This window comes from Pristiophorus japonicus, chromosome 9, assembly GCF_044704955.1.
Source record: "Pristiophorus japonicus isolate sPriJap1 chromosome 9, sPriJap1.hap1, whole genome shotgun sequence".
In the NCBI taxonomy this organism is placed as follows: Eukaryota; Metazoa; Chordata; class Chondrichthyes; family Pristiophoridae; genus Pristiophorus; species Pristiophorus japonicus.
Genome location: NC_091985.1, coordinates 66,215,654 through 66,240,648, shown reverse-complemented (window position 1 = coordinate 66,240,648; position 24,995 = coordinate 66,215,654). Strand labels below are relative to the sequence as shown.

Below are 24,995 nucleotides of genomic sequence, written 5' to 3'. Positions count from 1 at the left end.
GCTAGCAGTGTGTGGGCCTCCAGAACCCGCAAGTTAAAAAGCCACTGTGGCACCAATGACGCCATCAGGCGGCGAACTTCCCATGTAAAGATGTTCCCCACCTGCCAGTGTTCGGTGGTCATCCCAGGTAAGTTAAGATAGTGGGGGGTGGGAATGCTGCACTACCTCCAATATCATATTAACCCTTCGCCCACACAGTTCTCGCCAGGCCAGGGGTGGAGGTTAAAATCTATTTGAACATCTCTCAAAATCAAAGGGACCGATCTTATTAAATGCAAGCATGTTAGCAGCTTTCCTAATAGCAAGTTTATCCAGTGAATAGGTGATCCATAAGGACCAAGGTGAGAGGTTTGACTCACTGTGCCTCTACTACCCTAGGTTAGGGAAAAGTAAAACCTCCTGCACCCTGTCCAGTGATCCCTGCTGCAAGTGTATGTGTGAGGATGTTCAGTCAGGACAGGAACTTGCCTAGCTGGGATGCTAACACTCATTATGAAGTCTAAACATGAATAGCGGCTACTTGTATCAGAGGGCAACTGCTCCCATGGCAAACCACACCCCAATGAGTAAGGGAGGGAAGAAAATTGATCAATACACGAAAGAAAAAAATCAACAATCTTGAAATCACCCACCACATAAGAACATAAGAAATAGGAACAGTAGTAGGCCATACGACCCCTCGAGGCTGCTCCGCCATTCAATAAGATCATGGCTGATCTGATCATGGACTCATAACCCCTTATCGCTTAAGAAACTGTCTATTTCTGTCTTAAATTTATTCAATGTCCCAGCTTCCACAGCTCTCTGAGGCAACGAATTGCATAGATTTACAACCCTCTTTCTCCTCATCTCTGTTTTAAATGGGCAGCCCCTTATTCTAAGATCATGCCCTCTGGTTCTAGTCTCCCCATCAGTGGAAACGTCCTCTCTGCATCCACCTTGTCAAGCCCCCTCATAATCTTATACATTTCACTAGATCGCCTCTCATTTGTGGAAGGGTGGGATTGCTGCCTGCCTGTTGCCTCTGTGTCACATGGAAAAACATAGAAAATAGGTGCAGGAGTAGGCCATTCGGCCCTTCGAGCCTGCACCACCATTCAAAAAGATCATTCACCTCAGTACCCTTTTCCTGCTTTTTCTCTATACCCCTTGATCCCTTTAGCCATAAGGGCCATATCTAACTCCCTCTTGAATATATCTAACAACTGGCATCAACAACTCTCTGCGGTAGAGAATTCCACGGGTTCACAACTCTGAGTGAAGAAGTTTCTCCTCATCTCGGTCCTAAATGGCTTACCCCATATCCTTAGACCGTGACCCCTGGTTCTGGACTTCCCCAACATCAGGAACATTCTTCCTGCATCTAATCTGTCCAGTCCCATCAGAATTTTATATGGTTCTATGAGATCCCCTCTCATTCTTCTAAACTCCAGTGAATACAGGCCCAGTCGATCCAGTCTCTCCTCATATGTCAGTCCTGCCATCCCGGGAATCAGTCTGGTGAACCTTCGCTGCACTCTCTCAATAGCAAGAACGTCCTTCCTCAGATTAGGGAACCAAAACTGAACACAATATTCCAGGTGAAGTCTCACCAAGGCCCTGTACAACTGCAGTAAGACCTCCCTGCTCCTATACTCAAATCCCCTAGCTATGAAGGCCAACATACCATTTGCCTTCTTCACCGCCTGCTGTACCTGCATGCCAACTTTCAATGACTGATGTACCATGACACCCAGGTCTTGTTGCACCTCCCCTTTTCCTAATCTGTCGCCATTCAGATAATATTCTGCCTTCACGTTTTTGCCAAAGTGGATAACCTCACATTTATCCACATTATACTGCATCTGCCATGCATTTGCTCACTCACCTAACCTGTCCAGGTCACCCTGCAGCCTTTTAGCATCCACCTCACACCGCCACCCAGCTTAGTGTCATCTGCAAACTTCGAGATATTACATTCAAGTCCTTCATCTACATCATTGATGTATATTGTAAATAGCTGGGGTCCCAGCACTGAGCCCTGCGGCACCCCACTAGTCACTGGCTGCCATTCTGAAAAGGACCTGTTTATCCTGACTCTCTGCTTCCTGTCTGCCAACCAGTTCTCTATCCACGTCAATACATTACCCCCAATACCATGTGCTTTAATTTTGCACACTAATCTCTTGTGTGGGACCTTGTCAAAAGCCTTTGAAAGTCCAAATACACCACATCCACTGGTTCTCCCTTGTCCACTCTACTAGTTACATCCTCAAAAAATTCTAGAAGATTTGTCAAGCATGAATTCCCTTTCATAAATCCATGCTGACTTGGACCGATCATGTCACTGTTTTCCAAATGCGCTGCTATTTCATCTTTAATAATTGATTCCAACATTTTCCCCACTACCGATGTCAGGTTAACCGGTCTATAATTGCATCCTAAATTCTGGGGTCAGTTCATTTTAATATTGCTGGGCAGGACAAAGGCACATGTTCTACCTGTAATTGGACAGTTATACAGGAACTGGAAGGCACGCAAAATTCACAGGTTTAGGGGCTTGGAGGATCCCATTCTTAACGTGGAAGTGCTGCATTTAAAGCTCGGCCTGAGATGAGAGTGAGAGGGAAAGAGCTGAGGAGCAAGAGATAGCAGAGAAAAAGAGCGCAAGAGTGAGAGATAGCAGAGAAAGACTGCAAGAGATAGCAGAGGAAGAGAGCGTGAGAGAGAGATTGATTTATGGAACCGAGATTTTTTCTTTTTAATATTGTCCTCTACTTTGCTTCTCTTTATATTTCCCTTCACTCCACTTCCTTCCTATTCCCCCGTACAAAAAAGACCCAATAACAAACACAAAATTCATTATCCTCATTATTTAACTAATATTTCAGCAAATGGTTTATTCCTTTCACCAAGTACATATAGCCTCTTGGAAATTTCACACTTCCCCCTATTGCACTGTTGATAACAACCCTATTATTATTATTAATAAACAATGTACCCTCTAACTTATCGTAAGCAACGACGTCATTTTCTGCATAATATAATACAGTAATTTACAGCCCATGTCACATCATGATACCAAACACCAATATAATCGACATTCATAATTTTTAAAAGATCTATTAACTAAGGGTTTAATTAAGAGGGGGAAAATAGAGTATGAGAGGAAGCTTGCAGGGAACATAAAAACTGACTGCAAAAGCTTCTATAAATATGTGAAGAGAAAAAGATTAGTGAAGACAAACGTAGGTCCCTTGCAGTCGGATTCAGGTGAATTTATAATGGGGAACAAAGAAATGGCAGACCAATTGAACAAATACTTTGGTTCTGTCTTCACGAAGGAAGACAAAAATAACCTTCCAAATGTACTAGGGGACAGTGGGTCTAGTGAGAAGGAACTGAAGGATATCCTTATTAGGTGGAAATTGTGTTAGGGAAATTGATGGGATTGAAGGCCGATAAATCCCCAGGGCCTGATAGGCTGCATCCCAGGGTACTTAAGGAAGTGGTCCTAGAAATAGTTGATGCATTGGTGATCATTTTCGAACAGTCTATTGACTCGGGATCAGTTCTTATGGACTGGAGGGTAGCTAATGTAACACCACTTTTTAAAAAAGGAGGGAGAGAGAAAACTGGTAATTATAGACCGGTTAGCCTGACATCAGTAGTGGGGAAATGTTGAAATCAATCATTAAGGATGAAATAGCAGCGCATTTGGAAAGCAGTGATAGGATCGGTCCAAGTCAGCATGGATTTTTGAAAGGGAAATCATGCTTGACGAATCTTCTGGAATTTTTTGAGGATGTAACTAGCAGAGTGGACAAGGAAGAACCAGTGGATGTGGTGTATTTGGACTTTCAAAAGGCTTTTGACAAGGTCCCACACAAGAGATTGGTGTGCAAAATCAAAGCGCATGGTATTGGAGGTAATGTGCTGACGTGGATAGAGAACTGGTCGGCAGACAGGAAGCAGAGAGTCGGGATAAACGGGTCCTTTTCAGAATGGCAGGCAGTGACTAGAGGAGTGCCTCAGGGCTCAGTGCTGGGACCCCAGCTATTTACAATATACATTAACGATTTAGATGAAGGAATTGAGTGTAATATCTCCAAGTTTGCAGATGACACTAAACTGGGTGGTGGTGTGAGCTGTGAGGAGGACGCTAAGAGGCTGCAGGGTGACTTGGACAGGTTAGGTGAGTGGGCAAATGCATGGCAGATGCAGTATAATGTGGATAAATGTGAGCTTATCTATTTTGGGGGCAAAAACACGAAGGCAGAATATTATCTGAATGGCGGCAGATTAGGAAAAGGGGAGGTGCAACGAGACCTGGGTGTCATGGTTCATCAGTCACTGAAAGTGGGCATGCAGGTACAGCAGGCGGTGACGAAGGCAAATGGTATGTTGGCCTTCATAGCTAGGGGATTTGAGTATAGGAGCAGGGAGGTCTTACTGCAGTTGTACAGGGCCTTAGTGAGGCCTCATCTGGAATATTGTGTTCAGTTTTGGTCTCCTAATCTGAGGAAGGACATTCTTGCTATTGAGGGAGTGCAGCAAAAGTTCACCAGACTGATTCCAGGGATGGCTGAACTATCATATTACGAGAGACTGGATCAACTGGGCTTTTATTCACTGGAGTTTAGAAGGATGAGAGGGGATCTCATAGAAATGTATAAGATTCTGACGGGACTGGACAGGTTAGATGCGGGAAGAATGTTCCCGATGTTGGGGAAGTCCAGAACCAGGGGACACCATCTAAGGATAAGGGGTAGGCCATTTAGGACTGAGATGAGGAGAAACTTCTTCACTCAGAGTTGTTAACCTGTGGAATTCCCTGTCGCAGAAGGTTGTTGATGCCAGTTCATTGGATATATTCAAGAGGAAGTTAGATATGGCCCTTATGGCTAAGGGGATCAAGGGGTATGGAGAGAAAGCAGAAAAGGGGTACTGAGGGAATGATCAGCCATGATTTTACTGAATGGTGGTACAGGCTCGAAGGGCCGAATGGCCTACTCCTGCACCTATTTTCTATGTTTCTTCCAGCAAAATTCAGTATCAAAGCAGGTTAAGGTAAAATTGAGGAATGATTTGCAACGGTAGTTACCATTTGCTGAATCCTGTGAAAGCTTTTTCCATGAAAGCTGAAGGCCTGTTCAAAGAGGACCTTATCTTCTACAGTCCATTCATCTGGAAAAGGGGTGAAGTTAGGCAAGTCGGCCAATGACTTCTCAATGTTGTGTTTGTGCCAGAATAACATTCCCAGAGCCTATTTGAGGTATATACAAAGTAAGAAACATTAGAAAACTATCTGCAAATTTCAGCAATATTTGTCATCCAAGTCAATATAAAATTCCACTCAGAGGCAGACTGGCTCCCCAAAAGGGTGCGGGATTCTCCTGGTAAAAGGGGGACACTGATAATACAGTGCTGCGGAGGCACTGAAGGGGGAACTTGGGAAATCTCCCATTTTCTCATATGGCCTGTAGTTTTGAATATCTTATAGAACTTATCTTCGCAATTATACAGCCAATGATTCTTCCCTCTCTTTCACCTGTGCCCCTTTTGCTTTTCTCGGACACGGATTCTCACTGTGATAATAGTTCCATGGCCATGGACAGCCCTATTGAAGAATACCCAGTTGGGCAAGTTACAAGCATTAGCCAAGACACAGAGGGGGGAATTTTAAACCCCAGGATGGGCGAGAGAAGGTTAACTTCTTAAAAATCTATAACCTGACCCCAACCAGTCATGATTCTGCCTACTTCTGGTTTAACCAGGACAGGTGGGGGGGGGGGGGGGGGGGGGGGGGGGGGGTGCCTGGTGGGCAAGTGAGAACTGTCTGATCCAGCAGTTAAGTACTTTTCCAGTAAGGCTCGAGGGCCAAGAGGAGCAGGAGTGCTTCCCCGCAGGCTCGCCAAGCTAACCCGTTATGGTCAGCACTTCAGCCCTGCACTGCAATCAGTACTATAGTCTCCCCGCGATCTCGTTCTCTTCCCCTCTCCATCTGGCTGACTGCCACCAGGGAAACGGAGAAAAAATCCAAATGCGGTCCTACTGTTAAAATCGTCACGCCACACCTCTGCATTCTCCACATTTCCTGGTTGCTATAAGTATCCCTGCAAATATATAAACAGCTTATTCAACTGGGGGTGGCACAGCTGACTCCAATCTTGTCCTCACCCAATGTCTATACAGGGGTTACTGGATAGTAATCAGTAGTGGAAAACCCAAGTGGCTTGAGGACAATTTTAATGTCCCAACAGATGCCCTAGCTGAGATTACCTAACTACACAAGTCAGGAATGGAAACTGTAGCCTCTCAGTCTGATGGCATGCCATCACATGATGAATTTACTCGCTGAGCCATCAGAGGAGTTAATCAATTATATTTATACAATAAACAAAAGTGGAGTGACTATGGGTGCATTTATACTACTGTACAACTGTAGTCAGTGCAAAGTGGTTTCTTTCATGTCCAATCCCACTCAATGAGATTCTCCCACAAAGTAGAGCAAGACTCCCTACTTTGAAGTCAGATCAGACCCTAACTCTGGATTTACAGTACACAAGTTTATTGCTGGCGCATAATGGAAACACGCTGCACCAATTTGTAGTATGAATGCGCATGAAACGGCAATAATTTCATTGACGTGATTCAGGCAGCCCCATAAGGTCCGTCCGCAAAAAATAGGGGTTTATTAAAATGATCTAAACACCAAAATAAAATGAATGCTTTGTACTTGATATGGATATGCATTATAATGAAAGCTAGCAACAGCAAAAAACAAAGTTACGGGCCCTAAATGCAAAGAAAGACTACAATCTACACTTCAAATCAATTACTGGAATAGTTTCTTTACAAACCTGTTCCACATTGTAGCCATGCTTTTCCTTTGCTACTGCAATGTATTCATCCACTATATATATATAAAAAAGAAAAAATAAGTACAAACTCTTAATACATTATTAGTCAATACAGACATTTGTTGGCACTCATCAACATGCCCCAATTTGGTAGTGAGTGTTGGCAATGAACATTTCTACACTCTGGGCACATAGCATCAATTACTCTTAAAAGGAGAATTAATCTCCCTCCACAATGCAGCATGACACCAATTCCAGCCACAATCAAGAAGCTCTGATGACATCAAGAACTAGGGTAGGGAACATCCCTGCTGTTATAAAACACAAATGCTACGAGGGATCTACCAGCAATGGTACTGTGCTTTAAGATGATAAAAGCACAAATTAATAGTTATAAATCTCATGTGAAGATAACCCAGTGAAATTTGCAAGACTGTTGCCTATTTGAATATAAATCATACATTGGTGTGCGTTAGTGATTATTAATTTGCAGTAATTTTCAAAAAATGCAAAAAAAATCTGTGCTTTACAAATTGGTGTAATTTGCTTTATACCATAGGAGTAACTTTCAATCAAAATGTTTATTGCCCATGCCCTGTACATTTGTTTTTGTTAAATTTCTACTAGATATGGGTAATTATTTTCTAAAAAGCTTTTCTATAGAAGAGAGTAGACCAACATTTCACAAAAACAGTTAGTATTGAGATCCATTTGATACACTTGCCAGGAGCCACTGATTGCAACAAATCCACCTTGTTCAGAGTCTGACTAATGGAAATGGTTTGCTTTTAAATGCATCCTTTACTAAAGGTTTGTTATCATTTAGCTGGGAGCACAAATAAACTGGGCATGGACTACTTTCAAAAAGAAAAAGGTTTGTCACAGTTGAATGCAACAGGAAATGGCTTCCAACAGATGTGGACAAGGCGAATCCCCCTGCGAGAGGTTAGCAAAGAACAGCCTCTAAGGTTAAGGTGCACTGTGGAAAAGAGTAGAGGAAGCTTTACTCTGCATCTGTCTGATGTTACACCTGACTTGGGTGTACCCGATACTAGTAATGGATGTCGAATCCGGAAAAATGCTCCATTGCTCACTTTCATCAATACCAATTTTTTTTAAAAAGATCATCCATGATCATTACCCATTTCATAAATTGTAATGAGTACCTTGAAATAAAATAGAAAATGCTGTAAACGTACAGCAGGTCCAATAGTATCAAGAGAAAAGATTGATTCTCAACATTGTCAGTTTTGATGAAGAGTTCCACTCAAAAAGTTAACTTGCCCTTTGTGTTTTTTAGATGCTGACAGACCTGATGTTTATTGGTAGCATTTTATATTTTTATTTTAGATTTCCAATATATAAATCCTCGTTGCTTAACCCATCCAATGCACACTACGAAAATGCGAAATGAAAATGATCAATTCTACATATGTAAATAAAGTGCCCATGAAGCATCTCGACAAGTTACGGATCTCTCGATACCTACAGCCTCTAAAATACTAACCTCTCTTCCCGCTTCATTAAGCGGAAACATGCGGATAGAGACCGGTTCAAAAGGTCCCTTTGATTCAGCTTGGTTACCGCCTTATCTTTTTAGATTACTTTCGAGAGGCATTTATCGCTTTGTTAATCATAGAATCATAGAATCACAGAAGGAGGAGGCCATTTCGACCCATTGTGTCCGTGTCGGCCAACAAGAGGCTATCCAGCTTAATCCCACTTTCCAGCTCTAGATCCGTAAGCCTGCAGTTTACAGCACTTCAGGTGCACATCCAAGTACTTTTTAAATGTGGTCAGGGTTTCTGCCTCTACCACCCTTCCAGGCAGTGAGTTCCAGACCCCAACACTCTGCGTGAAGAAATTTCCTCCTAAATCCCCTCTAAACCATCTATCAATTATTTAAATTTATGCCCCCTGGTTGTTGACCCCTCTCTGCTAAGGGAAATAGGCCCTTTCTATCCACTATATCGAGGCCCCTCAATTTTATACACCTCAATGAAGTCTCCCCTCAGCCTCCACTTCCAATGAAAACAAATCCAGCCTATCTAAGCTGTGCTCGTAGCTTAGATTCTCCATTCCCGGTAACATCCTCGTAAATCTTCTCTGTACCCTCTCCAGTGCAATCACGTCCTTCCTGTAATGCGGTGACAAAAACTGCACGCAGTACTCCAGCTGTGGCCTAACCAGTGTTTTATACAGTTCAAGCATAACCTCCCTGCTCTTGTATTCTATGCCTCGGCTAATAAAGGCAAGCATTCCGTATGCCTTCTTAACCACCTTATCTACCTGTCCTGCTACTTTCAGGGATCTGTGGACATGCGCTCCAAGGTCACTTTGTTCCTTTACACTTCTCGGTATCCTACCATTTAATGTGTATTCCCTTTCCTTGTTAGCCCTCCCAAAATGCATTATCTCACACTTCTCCGGATTAAATTCTATTTGTCGCTGTTCTGTCCACCTGACCAGTTGATTGGTATCTTCCTGCAGTCCGCAGCTTTCTTCTTCATTATCAACCACAGCTGATTTTAGTGTCATCTGCAAATTTCTTAATCATACCCCCTATATTCAAGTCGAGATCATTGATGTTTATCACAAAAAGGGACCTAATCCAGTCAAAATGGATTTTGCAAAATTATAAAATAGCATAATGTCCACTATCATAAGCAATGCCACATGAAGTACGGGTTTTTTTTGCATCTAGTATACATCCATCACATTTCAAACTTCATATTTTGTTACTGCTACAAAATAATTGCCAAAGAAAAAAAAAGCTTGAATTTCAACCTGGGTTATTGTGATTTGGAGCTTGAAGTCTACAAGTAATTTACTGACTTTCAACAGTTTGCATTTATATAGCACCTTTAATGTTGTAAAATGTCCCAAGCAGTACCTGAGCTATGGTTTTAAAGGTACAGAATAGTTTACAGCTCAACAAAACCATGCGCCAAACCCAGACTGCCCATGAACAATGCCAAAGATCCATTAATATTTTTGTATTTAATCTAAAAAAAAACATTGTATCTACTGAATATGTACGTCACACTTCAAAAACCACACCTAAATTTTATGTGTTACCAATAAAATGAAAGCACCAGTTTGACCTCAAACTGATCTGACGATCTGCTAAGCCTGATCAGCCTCCAACAAAAACTACAGCTGCTAGTCTTAAAAGGGACATATGAAGTTGGACGTTTAACAGCAGAATAAACATAGTGTGGGCGAAATTGCCCCTTTAAAAAAAAAGGTCCGGGGGGGGGGGGGGGGGGGGAGGGGGCGCTAATGGGGCGGAAGAGAGTTTTTGCCATTGGGGGGGGGGGGGAGCCACACTTCCGGCTCATGGGAAATTGCCCGGGAGTTTGCGGAGGCGCTGTCATGGCAGCAGGCCGCAGCAATGACATCACATCACCACCATGCATGGCAACCCCTTGCCCCCCCCCCCCCCCCCGTGGGGGAAATTGCCCTGCGGGCCGTGAAGCTGGCCGACATTCACTCTCGGGACGGGACTTAAAGTGGAGGGCGCCAGCGCCCAGTGGTCGTTACTGGTTTGCTGACTCCCAGGTCGGCTCCAGTATAGAGGCCCTAACATGGTCCAGGCCGCCATCGTGCCAGGCTGCAGGCCCGGTCCCACGCTGCCCTAGTGGCCTAGAACAGGCTTTGCAGAGTGCGAAGGGAAGGGCCGTTGAAGCGCGTTACCGCTACTATGAGCATTCGCATAGTACTTCAGTCCCCACCCCAGTAGCGCCCCATGAACCGCTCCTAAAGGAAGTGGAGCGCGCGAGAATGTGGTCCACTTCCTTTGAGTGGCGTTAAGCCCAATTCAGCGGCAGGGTCGGGACTTCTGCGCCAGCGCAGAAAGTCCTGCCCCCAGCTAGTTACCGTCCCTACCCCAATTAGGATGCAGGGCAATTTCGATTAGTGTATTACATCATATAATATTCCTGTCCCAATAGAACAGCATATCAACCAATTTACGGAGGGCAACACCAAAATGTAAAAATCTTACATATGCACGCATTTCCTGTCTACAAACTTTTAATTCCTGGTGTCAGATCAAATCTGCTAAGATCCCCAACCAAACAATTAGTCTGAATGATGAGCCTATGTTAATAATGAAACTTTGTTGCCTTAAAAAGAGGCACAACTGTCCTGTTATAGTATTCTATATTGTCGATTACATGAAGTAACACACCCATCTTGCTAAAAACATTCAACTTTCTTTGTGCAATACATTGGCAAATATACTAAATTATATATAATTAAGATGCAAAAACAAATTAAATCCATTAAACGGTCCAGAAGTTTTTTTTTGGTACTTTGCAGCTGAAAATAGATGTATTTATGCTGGTTCAATAATTAAAAGGTAAATAAAACTACTTGTTATTTGTGCATTTGGATCTACCAATCTGGCATTGCAAGTTCAAAGTGCTCACAGCTCAGAATGTGTCCACAGTCCATAAAATGTATATTCTACTCATGGGTTCCTATAATACTCCCTACCTACTACACTATAGGTTGCTATTTTCAAGTTCTAGTAGTATGGTAGAAGCTAAGTGTTGCAATGTTTACCAAATCCTCTGATCGAGCATCAGACTTGAGAATCTGTCCTACATTTTCTAAAGGTCCTAGACTTTAAAATCAATAAAATTTTCACTCCCTGAAAATAATTACAAATTTGAAGAATAATTTCATACAGGTGCAGCGTCCAAAATCTGGAGTTCCGGAATCCAGAATGTTCCGGAATCCGGACCGATTGGTGGCAGGGTCGTCCGGAATCCATAAAACGTTCTGGAATCCGGACCCGCCCCCGCCAACCCCGAGGTCCTGCTGCTGCTGGACCTCACCCGACCGCCCCGCGCTGCGCCGCCATCCTTAGCTCGGGGCCTCCTTGTCGCCCCGCCCGAATTGCACCTCCTCGGCGGGCCAAGCAGTTCAATGGCGAGCACCTCCCCCTACATTTGACGTTCCGAAATCCACCCAAACCTGGGCTCGGGTGTTTCTGGATTTGTGACGTCAGAAAGACGTTCCAAAGTCTGGAAAAACGCGGAATCCAGAACAGCCTCGGTCCCGAGGGTTCCGGATGCTGCACCTGTATATGCAAAAAAAATTGCGGAAATAGTATATATGACGTTCCTATACTATATAAAAAAGCAGAATAAATTATTAAATTACTTACATTTTACATCTGGAATGACGTGATATGGAGACCAAACCAGCATTCCACCAATGTCCTTATCACTGTATTTTGCAGCACCTGTTAAAAGAAAATTAAGTAAACCATTTTGAGAATAAACACGAGAAACAGCTTTCAGATATCAAGGCTGCGCCTTCCACAGCCTATGCATGACTACCACAATCATGGAGAAATTTCTCCCTCCTACAAGATGGACTTTCTTTGCTAAGGTAAAATGCACTTCTATATATGTACTTGTTAAAATATCTCATTGTAGTTACGCTAACTCATTTTAGTTTTAACGGATGCAAACTTTAAGATTCCTAATCACTCAGTTGGAAATGCACTAGCTAGAATAGAACTAAGACACACGAAAGTCACACATTACATGCCCTGTCTGTGCAAAGTTAAACGATATGATTTAGGCAGCTCAACAATGAGGATGTTCAGCTCTCTGAGCCAGGGAATGAGAAAACAATCCAGCCAGAGTTCCCATTCTTGTTCTGCTGGAAACTGTGCATCTGGGAGTGTTCAGTAAGGAATAACTTGCTGACACTCACCGTCTAGGCTCATGTATGAAGAATGACCAATTGGACAAAGTAATGAAGTGTGTGTGGCGCTAATGGAACTGTACTGCAGCAACAGTTAAGGACAGAAGGAAGAAAATGGGAGGAAAATATGTATTTAAACATTTTAAATTCATTCAATTGAGTATTACTATTGCAGTATTACATGCTTTACGGAATATACAGCACAGATACAGGCCATTAGGCCCTACCAGTCCATGCCAGCATTTATGTTCCACTTGAGGTTGTAGAACTTGAGTAGAAGTGCCATCTGGTGTCTGTCCAGGACCAAGAGCTACAAAGGGAGCAGTAATCCCAACTCAGTTGCTCTAACTAATGTAACTAACAACTAATTGTGTCCGCTGTGATTCAGGGGGTAGTCCCCTCATCTCTGAGTCAGAAGGTTGTGGGTTCAAGTCCCACTCTAGAGACTTGAGCACAAAAATCTAGGTTGACACTCCAGGACAGCACTGAGAGAATACAGCATTTGGATGAGCCCCCCCACCCCACGTCCCCCCGGTCTGCTCTCAGGTGGATGTAAAGATCCCATGGTACTATTTCGAAGCAGAGCAGGGGAGGGGAGCTATCCCTGGTGTCCTGGACAATATTTATCCCTTTATCAACATCACTAAAAATAGATTATCTGGTCATTATCACATTGCTGTTTGTGGGAGGTTGCTGTACACAAATTGGCTGCCACATTTCCTACATTACGACAATGACTACCACTTCAGAAAGTACTTCATTAGCTGTAAAACGCTTTGGGATGTAGAAAATGTGATAAAAATTAGGCTCAACAATGGGGCAGAACTATATAGGGAATAACAAATGGCCAATCTGCTCAATAAAGATGCATACAGTCCACAAAAATAGACTGTACTTGTAAGAAATTAAACATTTTATCATGTAGCCGTCACTCATTTTGATTTATGATGACGATACAACAGCTATTCACAATCTGAGTAGTGTATTTTGAAAAAAAGACTTGCATTAATATAGCGCCTTTCACGACCAAATCGCTTTACAGCCAATGAAGTACTTTTGAAGTGTAATCACTGTTGTAATGTAGGAACACAGCAACCTATTTGCATATAGCAAGCTCCCACAAACAGCAATATGTTAACGACCAGATAATAAGTTTTTTTAAAAGTGATGTTGATGGAGGGATAAATATTGGCCTGGACACCGGGATAACTCCCCTGCTCTTCTTCAAAATAGTGCCATGCAATCTTTTAAGTCCACCTGAGAGAGCAGCCGGGGCCTCAGTTTTGTCTTATCCGAAAGACGGCACCATTGACAGTCCAGTGCTGAGGGAGTGCTGCACTATCAGCCTAGATTTTGTGCTCAAGTCTCTGGAGTGCAGCTTGAACACACAACCTTCTGACTCACAGGCGAGAGATAATGGAATATATACCAATATATGTTATCAGAATGACATTTTATTTCCTCCAATTTTCTGTGTCATCTCTCCTCTTCTAAAAGCGATGACATAAAGGGTTCCACATTCTGTAGTGACCCCTTTCCTTCACCACACCATCACCTCACCACACCACAGTCATTGTTTGACTGTGAGCCTGGACAGAAATTGTGGGCAGTTAATAAATCTTACTTTTTGTTGGCGGCCACTGCATGTGCTGCAGCGACTGCTAAGTAATCCTGAGTGGGGCTGGTCCTGCTCATTTCGGCGAGGGGGTCTAAAACACATTCAGCCTCTCATTTACATATCTAAGGGACCTAAACTGCATGTTTTAGGTGGCCACCTGAAAAATGGCCCAACCAATTTTGGATCCACGTTTTTCTGGCATCCTTGGTGCACAGGATATTGGTTCCCAAAATTGAGCCTCATTGTGCCCATTTTGCACAAGGTTCAATTTCTACTCCAATGAGGTTAATTGTGAACAACTACGATCGAACCAGGAATCTTTACGGATCTATACCAGTGGTGAGTAAAATACAGCCAGTGGGCCGTATCCAGCCTGCCAAGTCATTCTATTCGGTCTGCTGGACAGGACAGAAATAGAACGCGAGTTGGAGCTCGAGCTGCACATTAGTCTATCCACTTTCACATCTCGTGGGTCAGAGACGGACCCGAACTGCAACCAGGAAACATACATAATACTTAATTCAATTTACAAAAGTGATTCTCCCCCGTCCGATTATGAAACAACAACTTGTATTTATATAGCGCCTTTAACGTAGTGAAACGTCCCAAATCGCTTCACAGGAGTATTGAAACAAAAGATCTGACACCGAGCCACACAAGAAGCAGGTGAAGAAGTAGGTTTTAAGGAGCGTCTTGAAGGAGTAAAGAGAGGTAGAGAGGTTTATTCAGGGAATTCCAGAGCATAGGGCCTAGGCAGCTGAAGGCATGGCCACCAATGGTTGAGCGATTATAATCAGGGGTGCTCAAGAGGGCAGAATTAGAGGAGCGCAGGCATTTCTGAGGGGTAGGGGTGATGGTTGGAGGAGATTAGAGACAGGGAGGGGCAAAGCCATGGAGGGATTTGAAAATAAGAATGAGAATTTTGAAATCAAGACGTTGCTTAATCAGGAGCCAATGTAGGTCAGCGAGCACAGGGGTGATGGGTAAGCGGGACTTGGTGCGAGTTTGGACACGGGCAGCCGAGTTTTGGATAACCTCTAGTTTACGTTGCGTAGAATGTGGGAGGCCAGCCAGGAGTGAATTGGAATAATCAAGTCTAGAGGTAACAAAGACATGGATGAGGGCTTCAGCAGCGGATGAGCTGAGACAAGGGCGGAGGCGGGTGATGTTAAGAGGTGGAAATAGGCTATCTTAGTAATGCTGCGGATATGTCGTCCAAAGCTCATTTCAGGGTCAAATATGACACCAAGGGTGCGAACAGTGTGGTTCAGCCTCAGACAAAAGTTGGGGAAAGGGATGGAGTGGATAGGGAACGGAGTTTGTGGCAGGGTCCAAAAACAATGGCTTCGGTCTTCCAAATATTCAATTGGAGAAACAGTATGACAATTTAGAAACTGTGGAAGGGGTCGAGAGAGGTGGTAGTGAGGTAGAGCTGGGTGTCATCAGCGTACATGTGGAAACTAACGTTGTGTTTTTGGATGATGTTGCCAATGGGCAGCTCGTAGATGAGAAATAGGAGGGGGCCAAGGATAGATCCTTGGGGGACACCAGAGGTAACGATGCGGGGCGGGAAGAGAAACCTTTGCATGTGATTCTCTGGCTAAGATTAAATAAGAATGGAACCAGGCGAGTGCAGTTCCACCCAGCTGGACAGATCTGTTCTGCAATTCCTGGCCCCAATGGTGGACGTCTGTACCCAGAATGCACTGCATACTTGAATATGCCCTATCCATTTATCTGTGACTCTTTTACCAAACAGAGACCAGTGCTGCGTCTTTCCTCTCCCAGCACCCAGAGTATGATGGCAGGGGAGTTCTCATCGCCACCTTTGACATGGGTGTGGTCCCGAAGCACAAGGACACCAGGTAATGTGATTGCAGTTCAGACATTGCGAAGCCTCGGGCTCCCATACGCAATACACTAAAAAGAGAATATCTCACACATCGGAGCCTACACAGACTTGAGCCAAGTAGACTTTTACTACAAAATGTGATCGATCGATCATTTCATTCATTTAGTAACAGAAGATTTTACTAGTTTACACTACATTTTGTGTATTTAATATAGTACCTGACTACTATCTGAATTTATGTTTATGCAATTTTTGTGCTTATGCAATGTTCCCTCTGATTTTTTTTTTCCCCATGCGGGGTCCCTTTAAATTTGTTGCGTAGTATCTCTTCCAACGACAGGAGCTGGCGAGCTGCCTGCATGGGACCTTGTCATTGGTGCGCGGACCTCAACTGCTCACCGAAACTTGTTAAGTGGTACTCCAGCTCAAATAATTGCCCACTCCTGGGGCTGGAAATTCCCCAACCTTGCGCCCGGTTTTTCGGCTATATTTCGCCGTTTTTGGCGAAAGACAGCAAACCGGAAAATTCAGAGAAGTCTTGCGCTGGTGGTTTTTAAGTATCACTGGGGAGCGGACCGCCGATGTGCAAGACTGGAAATAGTGTTTTCACCAGAAATTTAGCACGCAGCGCACCCGTAGATATGATGAAAAAAAAATGCCTGAGAAAAACTTGCATTGCAGCCCTTGGAACAGCGGTAGGTATGACGACCTGCAAAAAAGGCAAGTTAAAATTTTTATTTTTAAATTCTTTTGCAGCTATTCAATAGTTAAGTTTAAGTGTCATGTGAATGTTTGCGATTTTTTTTTGCAATTTGTTTTGGTGTTTTCCCCACTCCCTAGGCTCAACTTGCAACAGTATCGGCCTCAGAAAAAAGTTGCAGAAAATTTGTGGTTTGCGCCACGAATCCTCGTGCAACGCCGATTTTTACCGCTGGCCTAATTTTATCGTGAATATTAGGCCTCGTAGCAGTAGCGGAGTCATAGCAGTATTTTTTTCGCTTAAAATACCCCTATGACCAAAAATGGAATTTCTAGCCCCTGGCCTGGTCTATACCAAACCAGAGTACATTTATGGAGTATGAGCTCAATTTTGGCCAGGTGTTGCTCCATTTTTTTGGAGTAACTTCGTTTTTCTGGCGTAACTTAAAAACCCCTATTTTCCCCAATCAATTTGTACCAGCGTAACTGAGTTAGTTACGATTTTTTTAGGTTAGTTTTTTTTCCTCAAAAGGGGGCGTTACCAGCCACCTACGCCAGTTCTGCCCATTTAGGCAACTTTGGTCAGCTAATAGTTACTCCATTTCTACTTAGGCCAGCGTATGTGGCCATTTCAGAAAACCCTTGCGGAGAGTTAAAGAAATCGGCGCAGGTAGATACATCGGAGGTCGTTCGACCTGGGATAGGGGTGGCAAGCGAAGAGGACCTGCCTGCACCTAAACCACCAAGCCTTACAAACCACCGAACCTTACAAACAAAAAGTACTAAGAATTCAATAAGAAATAAAAAATTGAAATAAGTCCCACCTTCATCTTCAAACTCAGCCCGGGAAGGCAGCGGGCTGGCCGGTGCGGGAGGCCACTCGGCCTGGGCTAGGGGCAGGCAGGAGAACAGATAGTGCTCCTGCCCGCCACACAGACTTTTCACCTCACCACTATACCTGGGAGTCCAATTCTAAGTGTTGATCACGCACTGTGCGAAGAACTTTGATTGCAGTCAAAAAGTTATCTTTTACCAGTTTGAACCAGTGTCCCCTCGTCTTATGTTACCTAATTATTTTAAAGTATTAGTCTGGATTTACATTTTCTATTATTTATAATCTTGTATATCTTGCTAAGATCACCACCAAGTTGAAAAGTCTGTTTCTCACATGTTTCCTCACAACTCAGACCGCTGACACGAAAGATCAACCTCATAACTCTTCTCTTCCCGCCCCTAGCCCAACAAAGGAGGTAGAATAAATGCAGAGAACTTTACCTGAAGGAGCCCATCGTCACACTCTGAAACGGAGAGGAACCTACTGTTGTTGCAGACTCGCAGCGCTACTGCTCATGAGCGGACATCACCAGCCGATTCCGCTGCGCATGTGCAGACGTCCCGGCACAGTTTTTCGGTGCAGAACGCTGGCCCCAACCCCGACTCGACTGGCCACGCTAAGCGACTGCAGTGAAGAGTACGGACAGTGGCCAAAGTGGTAACAAAATTTTTCGGCGCACCTTAGAACGCAGATAAGCGGCGCAACTCCGGTAAGTGCGCCGAAAAATGGACTCGGCCAAAATTGAGGCCTATAGGTGGCATAGAAAGAAATGGGTTTATAATTACACTCCTTTAGGGAAAAAAGCAGGGCAATTCTAATACACATATAGGTTGCTGCTACTCAAAGACTTAGACCTAATGAACTGCCATATAGGCCACATCCCTAATGTAGACTAATAATGCTAAGCCTATGTGCACGTTCATGTGGCATATAGTATTCTGTATGCATGTTCTTATTTTATAGAATCATTGAATGTTTACAGCACAGAAGGCGGCCATTCGGCCTGTTGAGCCCATGCCAGCCTGCTGCAAGAGCACTTCAGCTAATTCCACTCTCCCGTAGCCCTGCAATTATTTTTCCTTCGGATACTTATCCAATTATCTTTTGAAAGCCACGATTTAGTCTGCCTCCACCACCCTTTCAGGCAGTGCATTCCAGATCCTAACCACTTGCTGCATAAAAAGGTTTTTCCTCATGTCGCCTTTGGTTCTTTTGCCAATAACCTTACATCCATGTCCTCTAGCTCTTGACTCTTTTGCCAATGGTAACAGTTTCTCCCTATCTACTCTGTCTAGACCCCTCATGATTTTTAACCTCCATCAGATCTCGTCTCAACCTTCTCTGCTCCACGGAGAACCTCAGCTTCTCTAGTCTATCTGAAGTCCCTCATCCCAGGAATCATGCTCGTAAATCTTATCTGCACCCTCTCCAAGGCCTTCACATCCTTCCTAAAGTGCAGTTCCCAGAATTAGTTACAATACTCCAGTTGAGGCTGAACCAGTGTTTTATACTAGTTCATCATAACTTCATTGCTTGTGCACTATATGCCTCTATTTATGAAGCCCAGGATCCCATATGCTTTTTTTAAAAACAGATTTCTCAACCTGCCCTGCCACCTTCAACGATTTGTGCACATATATCCCCAGGTCTCTCTGTTCATGCACCCTTTAGGATTGTACCATTTAGTTTATATTGCCTCTCCTTGTTCTTCCGACCAAAATGTATCACTTCATATTTTTCTACTTTAAATTTAATCTGCCATATGTCCACCCATTCCAACTGCCTGTCCATGTATTCTTGAAGTCAATCACCATCCTCCTCACTATTCACTATACTTCCAAGTTTTGTGTCATCTGCAAATTTTGAAATTGTGCCCTGTACACCCAAGTCCAAGTCATTAATATATATCAAGAAAAGCAGTGGTCCTAGTACCAATCCCTGGAGAACACCACTGTATAACTTCCTTCAGTCCAAATAACAACCGTTCACCAGTATTCTCTGTTTCCCGTCACTTAGCCAATTTCGTATCCATACTGCCACTGTCTCTTTTATTCCATGGGCTTCAACTTTGCTGGTAAGCCTATTGGCCCCAAGTTTCCACACGCGGCAAAACAGGCACACCTCCGAGCTGGGCGCCTGTTTTTCGCGCCGAAAACGGCGCCTGAAAAAAAACGCACTATTCTCGAGCGCTTTGCAGCTCGATGTCGGCCTGGCGCGGCGCCCAGGGGGCGAAGCCTACCACTCGCGCCGATTTTGTAAGTAGGAGGGGGCGGGTACCATTTAAATGAGTTTTTTTCGTGCCAGCAACCCTGTGCGTGCGCGTTGGAGCGTTCGCACACGCGCCGTGTGAAGGAAACATTGGCACTCGGCCATTTTTGTAGTTCTTTGTAGCTGTTTAATTTTTGAACATTTTTTAATAAAACCACATTGCCCTTCCATGATCAGCTCTGAGGCTTCTTGCAGCAGTGAGAAGGCTGCAGGAAGCCTCAGAAGTTGAGGCAGCCGTTATCCGACGGGCCCGACCGACGACAGGGGGCCTCACCCCTGCCGTCGGGAATGGCTGCCTCAACTTCTGAGGCTTCCTGCAGCATTCTCCCTGCCTACCCCCCGCTGCCGTCGGTCGGGCCCTCACTGCCTCCCCCCCGCTGCCGTCGGTCGGGCCCTCACTGCCTCCCCCCCCGCTGCTGTCGGTCGGGCCCTCACTGCCTTTCTCCCCGCCCCCCCCCCCCCCCCCCGCCTGCCGTCGGGAACGCTGCCTCAACTTCTGAGGCTTCCTGCAGCCTTCTCCCTGCCTCCCCCCCCCACTGCCGTCGGTCGGGCCCTCACTGCCTCCCCCCCGCTGCCGTCGGTCGGGCCCTCACTGCCTCCCCCCCGCTGCCGTCGGTCGGGCCCTCACTGCCTACCCCCCCCCCCCCTGCCGTCGGGAACGGCTGCCTCAACTTATGAGACTTCCTGCAGCCTTCTCCCTGCCTTAAAGGCCTGCCTGAAGCACTTTCACACAGGTCGGAACATGGTTTATTTAATATTTTCTTTGCTTATAAGTTTTTATTCAGGTTGGAATTATTTGTATAATATTTGTATAAGTATAACTAAGGATTTATTGTAGAATGTAATGACTTCCCTTCGCCCCCCCCTCGTTCTGGACGCCTAATTTGTAACCTGCGCCTGATTTTTTAATGTGTAGACAAGGTTTTTTCAGGCCTACAAAAATCTTCACTTGCTCCATTCTAAGTTAGTTTGGATTACGTTTTCACTGTGGAAACTTTCAAATCAGGCGTCAGTGGCCGGACACGCCCCCTTTTGAAAAAAAAATTCTGTTCAAAAGTGAAACTGTTCTACCTGACTAGAACTGCAGAAAACTTAAATGTGGAGAATTCCGATTTCTAAGATACTCCGTTCTCCACCAGTTGCTCCTAAAAATCAGGAGCAAATCATGTGGAAACTTGGAGCCAATATGTGGCACATTATCAATCGCCTTTTAGAAGTCCATGTGCACCCGAAAACCACACTGCCCTCATCAACCCTCTCTGTTACCTCATCAAAAAACTCAATCAATCCGAGGTTAAACCGACTCATCTGTAATTGCTGGGTGTATCTTTACAATCTTTTTTGAAGAAGGGTTCGTTTGAAATTCTCCAGTTCCGGAGGAGGGTTGGAAGATTCCTGCCAGTACGTCCGCGATTTCCACCTTAACCTCTCCCTTGTCTAGCCTCCCCGTAAATGCGTCTGTACCATTCCCTTCCGCTGCTCCCTGTGGTGGCGCGTTCCACATCATCCTCCTCCTCCTCTTCACCCTCCTCCACCCTCCTCCTCTTCACCCTCCTCCACCCTCCTCCTCTTCACCCTCCTCCTCCTCCTCTTCACCCTCCTCCTCCTCCTCTTCACCCTCCTCCTCCTCCTCTTCACCAATGTCCAGCTGGGTGGGACTGCACTCGTCTGCTTCCATTCTTAGCTATCTAATCGTAGCCAGAAAATCTCCTGCAATGGCTTCTCTTCCCACTCCCGCATCCTTACCTCTGGTGTCCCCCGAGGATCTATCCTTGGCCCCCTTCTATTTCTCATCTATATGCTGCCCCTTGGCGATATCATCTGAAAACACGGAGTCAGTTTCCACATGTACGCTGACAACACCCAGCTCTACCTCTCCACCAGTTCTCTTGACATCTCCATGGTCTCTAAATTGTCAGATTGCTTGTCCGACATCCAGTACTGGATGAGCAGAAATTTTCTCCAATTAAATATTGGGAAGACCGAAGCCATTTTCTTTGGTCCCCGCCACAAACTGCGTTCCCTAGCCACTGACTCCATCCCTCTCCCTAGCATCTAACTGAGGCTAAACCAGACTGTTCGCAACCTAGGCATCATATTTGACCCTGAAATTAGTTTCCAGCCACATACCCGCGGCATAACTAAAACCATATATTTTCACCTCTGTAACATCGCCCGCCTCCGCGCTTCTGCTGCTGAAGCCCTCATCCATGCCTTTGTTACCTCTAGACTTGACTACTCCAACACACTCCTGGCTGGCCTCCCACATTCTACACTATGTAAACTTGAGGTCATCCAAAACTCAGCTATTCATGTCCTAACTCGCACTAAGTCACGATTACCCATCACCCCTGTATTCGCTGACCTGCATTGGTTCCCGGCTAAACAACGTTTTGATTTCAAAATTCTCATCGTTGTTTATAAATCCCTCCATGGCCTTGCCCCTCCCTATCTCTAATCTATTTCAGCCTCACAACCCCACGATATGTCTGTGCTCCTCAAATTCTGCACTCTTGAGAATCCCTGATTATACCTTCTAAACCATTGGCTTTAGCTGCTTGTCCCAAAGCTCTGAAACTCCCTCCATAAATCTCTCCACCTCTCTTGCCTCCTTTAAGACACTCCTTGAAACCTACCTCTTCTGCCATATTTTCTTATGTCGGTTTATCGGTTTTGTCTTATAACACTACTGTGAAGCGCCTTGGGACGTTTTAATATGTTAAAGGCGCTATATAAATAAAAGTTATTGTTGTTGAATTCCCTATTGGATTTTTTGGTGATTATTTTATATTGGTGGCCTCTAGTTATGCTCTTCCCCATAAGCGAAAATATTCTCTCTCTATCCACTCTAACCTTTCATAATTCTAACCTCTATTAGGTCACCCCCCCCAGCCTTCTTTTTTCAAGAGAAAAAAAGAGACCCAGCCTGTTCATTCTTTCCTGATATGTATACCCTCGCATTTCTGGTATCATCCTTGTAAATCTTCTCTGTACCCTCTCCAATGCCTCTATATCCTTTTTATAATATGGCGACCAGAACTGTACGCAGTACTCAGAGTGGTGTAACCACGGTTCGAGACATGTTTAGCATAACTTCCCTACTTTTCAATTTTATACCTCTAAAATAAACCCTACTGCTTGGTTTGCTTTTTTTTATAGCCTTTCTAATCTGTGCTGCAACTTTTAGTAATTTGTGTATTTGTACTCCAAAATCCCTACCAAAATTCCCTGGATTCCGAGGCGGTCCCAGCGGATTGGAAAACCGCAAATGTAACGCCCCTATTTAAAAAAGGAGGCAGACAAAAAGCAGGAAACTATAGACCAATTAGCCTGACATCTGTCGTTGGGAAAATTCCATTTTTAAGGAGGCAGCAGCGGGACATTTGGAAAAGCATGATTCAATCAAGCAGTCAGCATGGTTTTATAAAAAGGAAATCATGTTTGACAAATTTACTTGAGTTCTTGGAGGATGTAACAAGCGGGGTGGATAAGGGGAACCAGTGGATGTGGTGTATTTGGATTTACAGAACATATTCAATAAGGTGCCACACAAGATAAAAGCTCATGGGGTTGGGGGTAATATATTAGCATGATAGAGGATTGGCGAACAGAAAACAGAGAGTCGGGATAAATGGGTCATTTTCCGGTTGGCAGTGACTAGTGGAGTGCCGCAGGGATCGGTGCTGGGTCCTCAACTATTTACAATCTATATTAAATGACTTGGATGAAGGGACCGAGTGTAATGTTGCCAAGTTTGCTGATGATACAAAGATGGGTGGGAAAGCAAATTGTGAGGATACAAAAAGTCTGCAAAGGGATAATAGACAGGCTAATGGAGTGAGCAAACATCTAGCAGATGGAGTATAATGTGGAAAAATGTGAGGGTATCCACTTTGGCAGAAATAATAGAAAAGCAAATTATAATTTAAATGGAGAAAAATTGCTAAGTGCTGCAGTAGAGTTAGTTTGCAGGTAGAGCAAGTAATCAGGAAGGCAAATGGAATGTTGGCCTTTATTGCAAGGGGGGTGGGGATAGAGTATAAAAGCAGAAAAGTCCTACTGCAACTGTACAGGGTAGCAGTGAGGCTGCACCTGGAGTACTGCGTAGTTTTGGTCTTCGTATTTAAAGAAGGATATACTTGCATTGGAGGCTGTTCAGAGAAGGTTCACTAGGTTGATTCCGGAGATGAGGAGGTTGACTTATGAGGATAGGTTGAATCTATACACATTGGAATTCAGAAGAATGAGAGGTGATCTTATTGAAACCTATAAGATAATGAGGGGGCTCGACAAGGTGGATGCAGAGAGGATATTTCCACTCATAAGGGAAACTAAATCTAGGGGACAGTCTTAAAATAAGGGGATGCCCATTTAAAACTGAGATGAGGAGAAATTTCTTCTCTCAGAGGGTTGTAAATCTATGAAAGTCTCTGCCCCAGAGAGCTGTGAAGGCTGGGTCATTGAATATATTTATGGTGGAGATAGACAGATTTTTGAGGAGTAAAGGATTATGGGGAGCGGGCAGGGATGTGGAGCTGAGTCTATGATCAGATCAGCTATGATCTTATTAAATGGCGGAGCAGGCTCGAGGGGCCAAATGGCCTACTTTACTCCTGCTCCTATTTCTTATGTTATGTTTGTTCTTCTACCCCACCTGGACTCCAATAAGTGACCTCCCTATCAAAATGTCATACCTCATATTTATCTGTGTTGAATTGCATTTGCCAATTATATGCCCATTTTGCACGTTTATTAATGTCCTCCTGTAATTTGTTGCAGTCCTTCTCAGTATTGCCTGTCGCCCCCAATTTAGTATTATACACAAATATAGAAATTGTGTTTTTGATTTCAAAGTCTAAATTGTTAATATAAAATGTGAACAACAATGGTCCCAGCACTGATCCTTGTGGAACAGGACTACCCACCTGCTGCCAACTTTTACCCCTACTCTGTGCTTTCTGTCTTGAAACCAGCTAGCTAGCTATTCTGCTACTTGTCCCCTAACTGCATTCTCTGACCTTGTTCATCAGTCTATTATGGGGTACCTTGTCGAAGAAAATCTAGATAAATTACATCTACATCATCATCATCATCATCATAGGCAGTCCCTCGAAATCACTTGCTTCCACTCAAAGTGAGTTCTCAGGTGGCTGTACA

General features: G+C 44.3%; 1 protein-coding gene across 3 annotated transcripts in view; it reads right to left on the bottom strand.

Moving 5' to 3' along the window:
• The window catches only part of LOC139273080 (REST corepressor 3-like), a 75,972-nt gene that overhangs the window by 48,379 nt on the left and 2,598 nt on the right, over positions 1-24,995 (bottom strand). For all 3 annotated transcript variants that reach the window (XM_070889414.1, XM_070889416.1, XM_070889415.1), the window contains exons 3-5: positions 12,019-12,096; positions 6,843-6,895; positions 5,084-5,245 (exon numbers count right to left, since the gene is read on the bottom strand). In XM_070889414.1, coding sequence (XP_070745515.1) covers positions 5,084-5,245; positions 6,843-6,895; positions 12,019-12,096 — 293 coding nt within the window. The remainder of the gene's footprint in view (positions 1-5,083; positions 5,246-6,842; positions 6,896-12,018; positions 12,097-24,995) is intronic.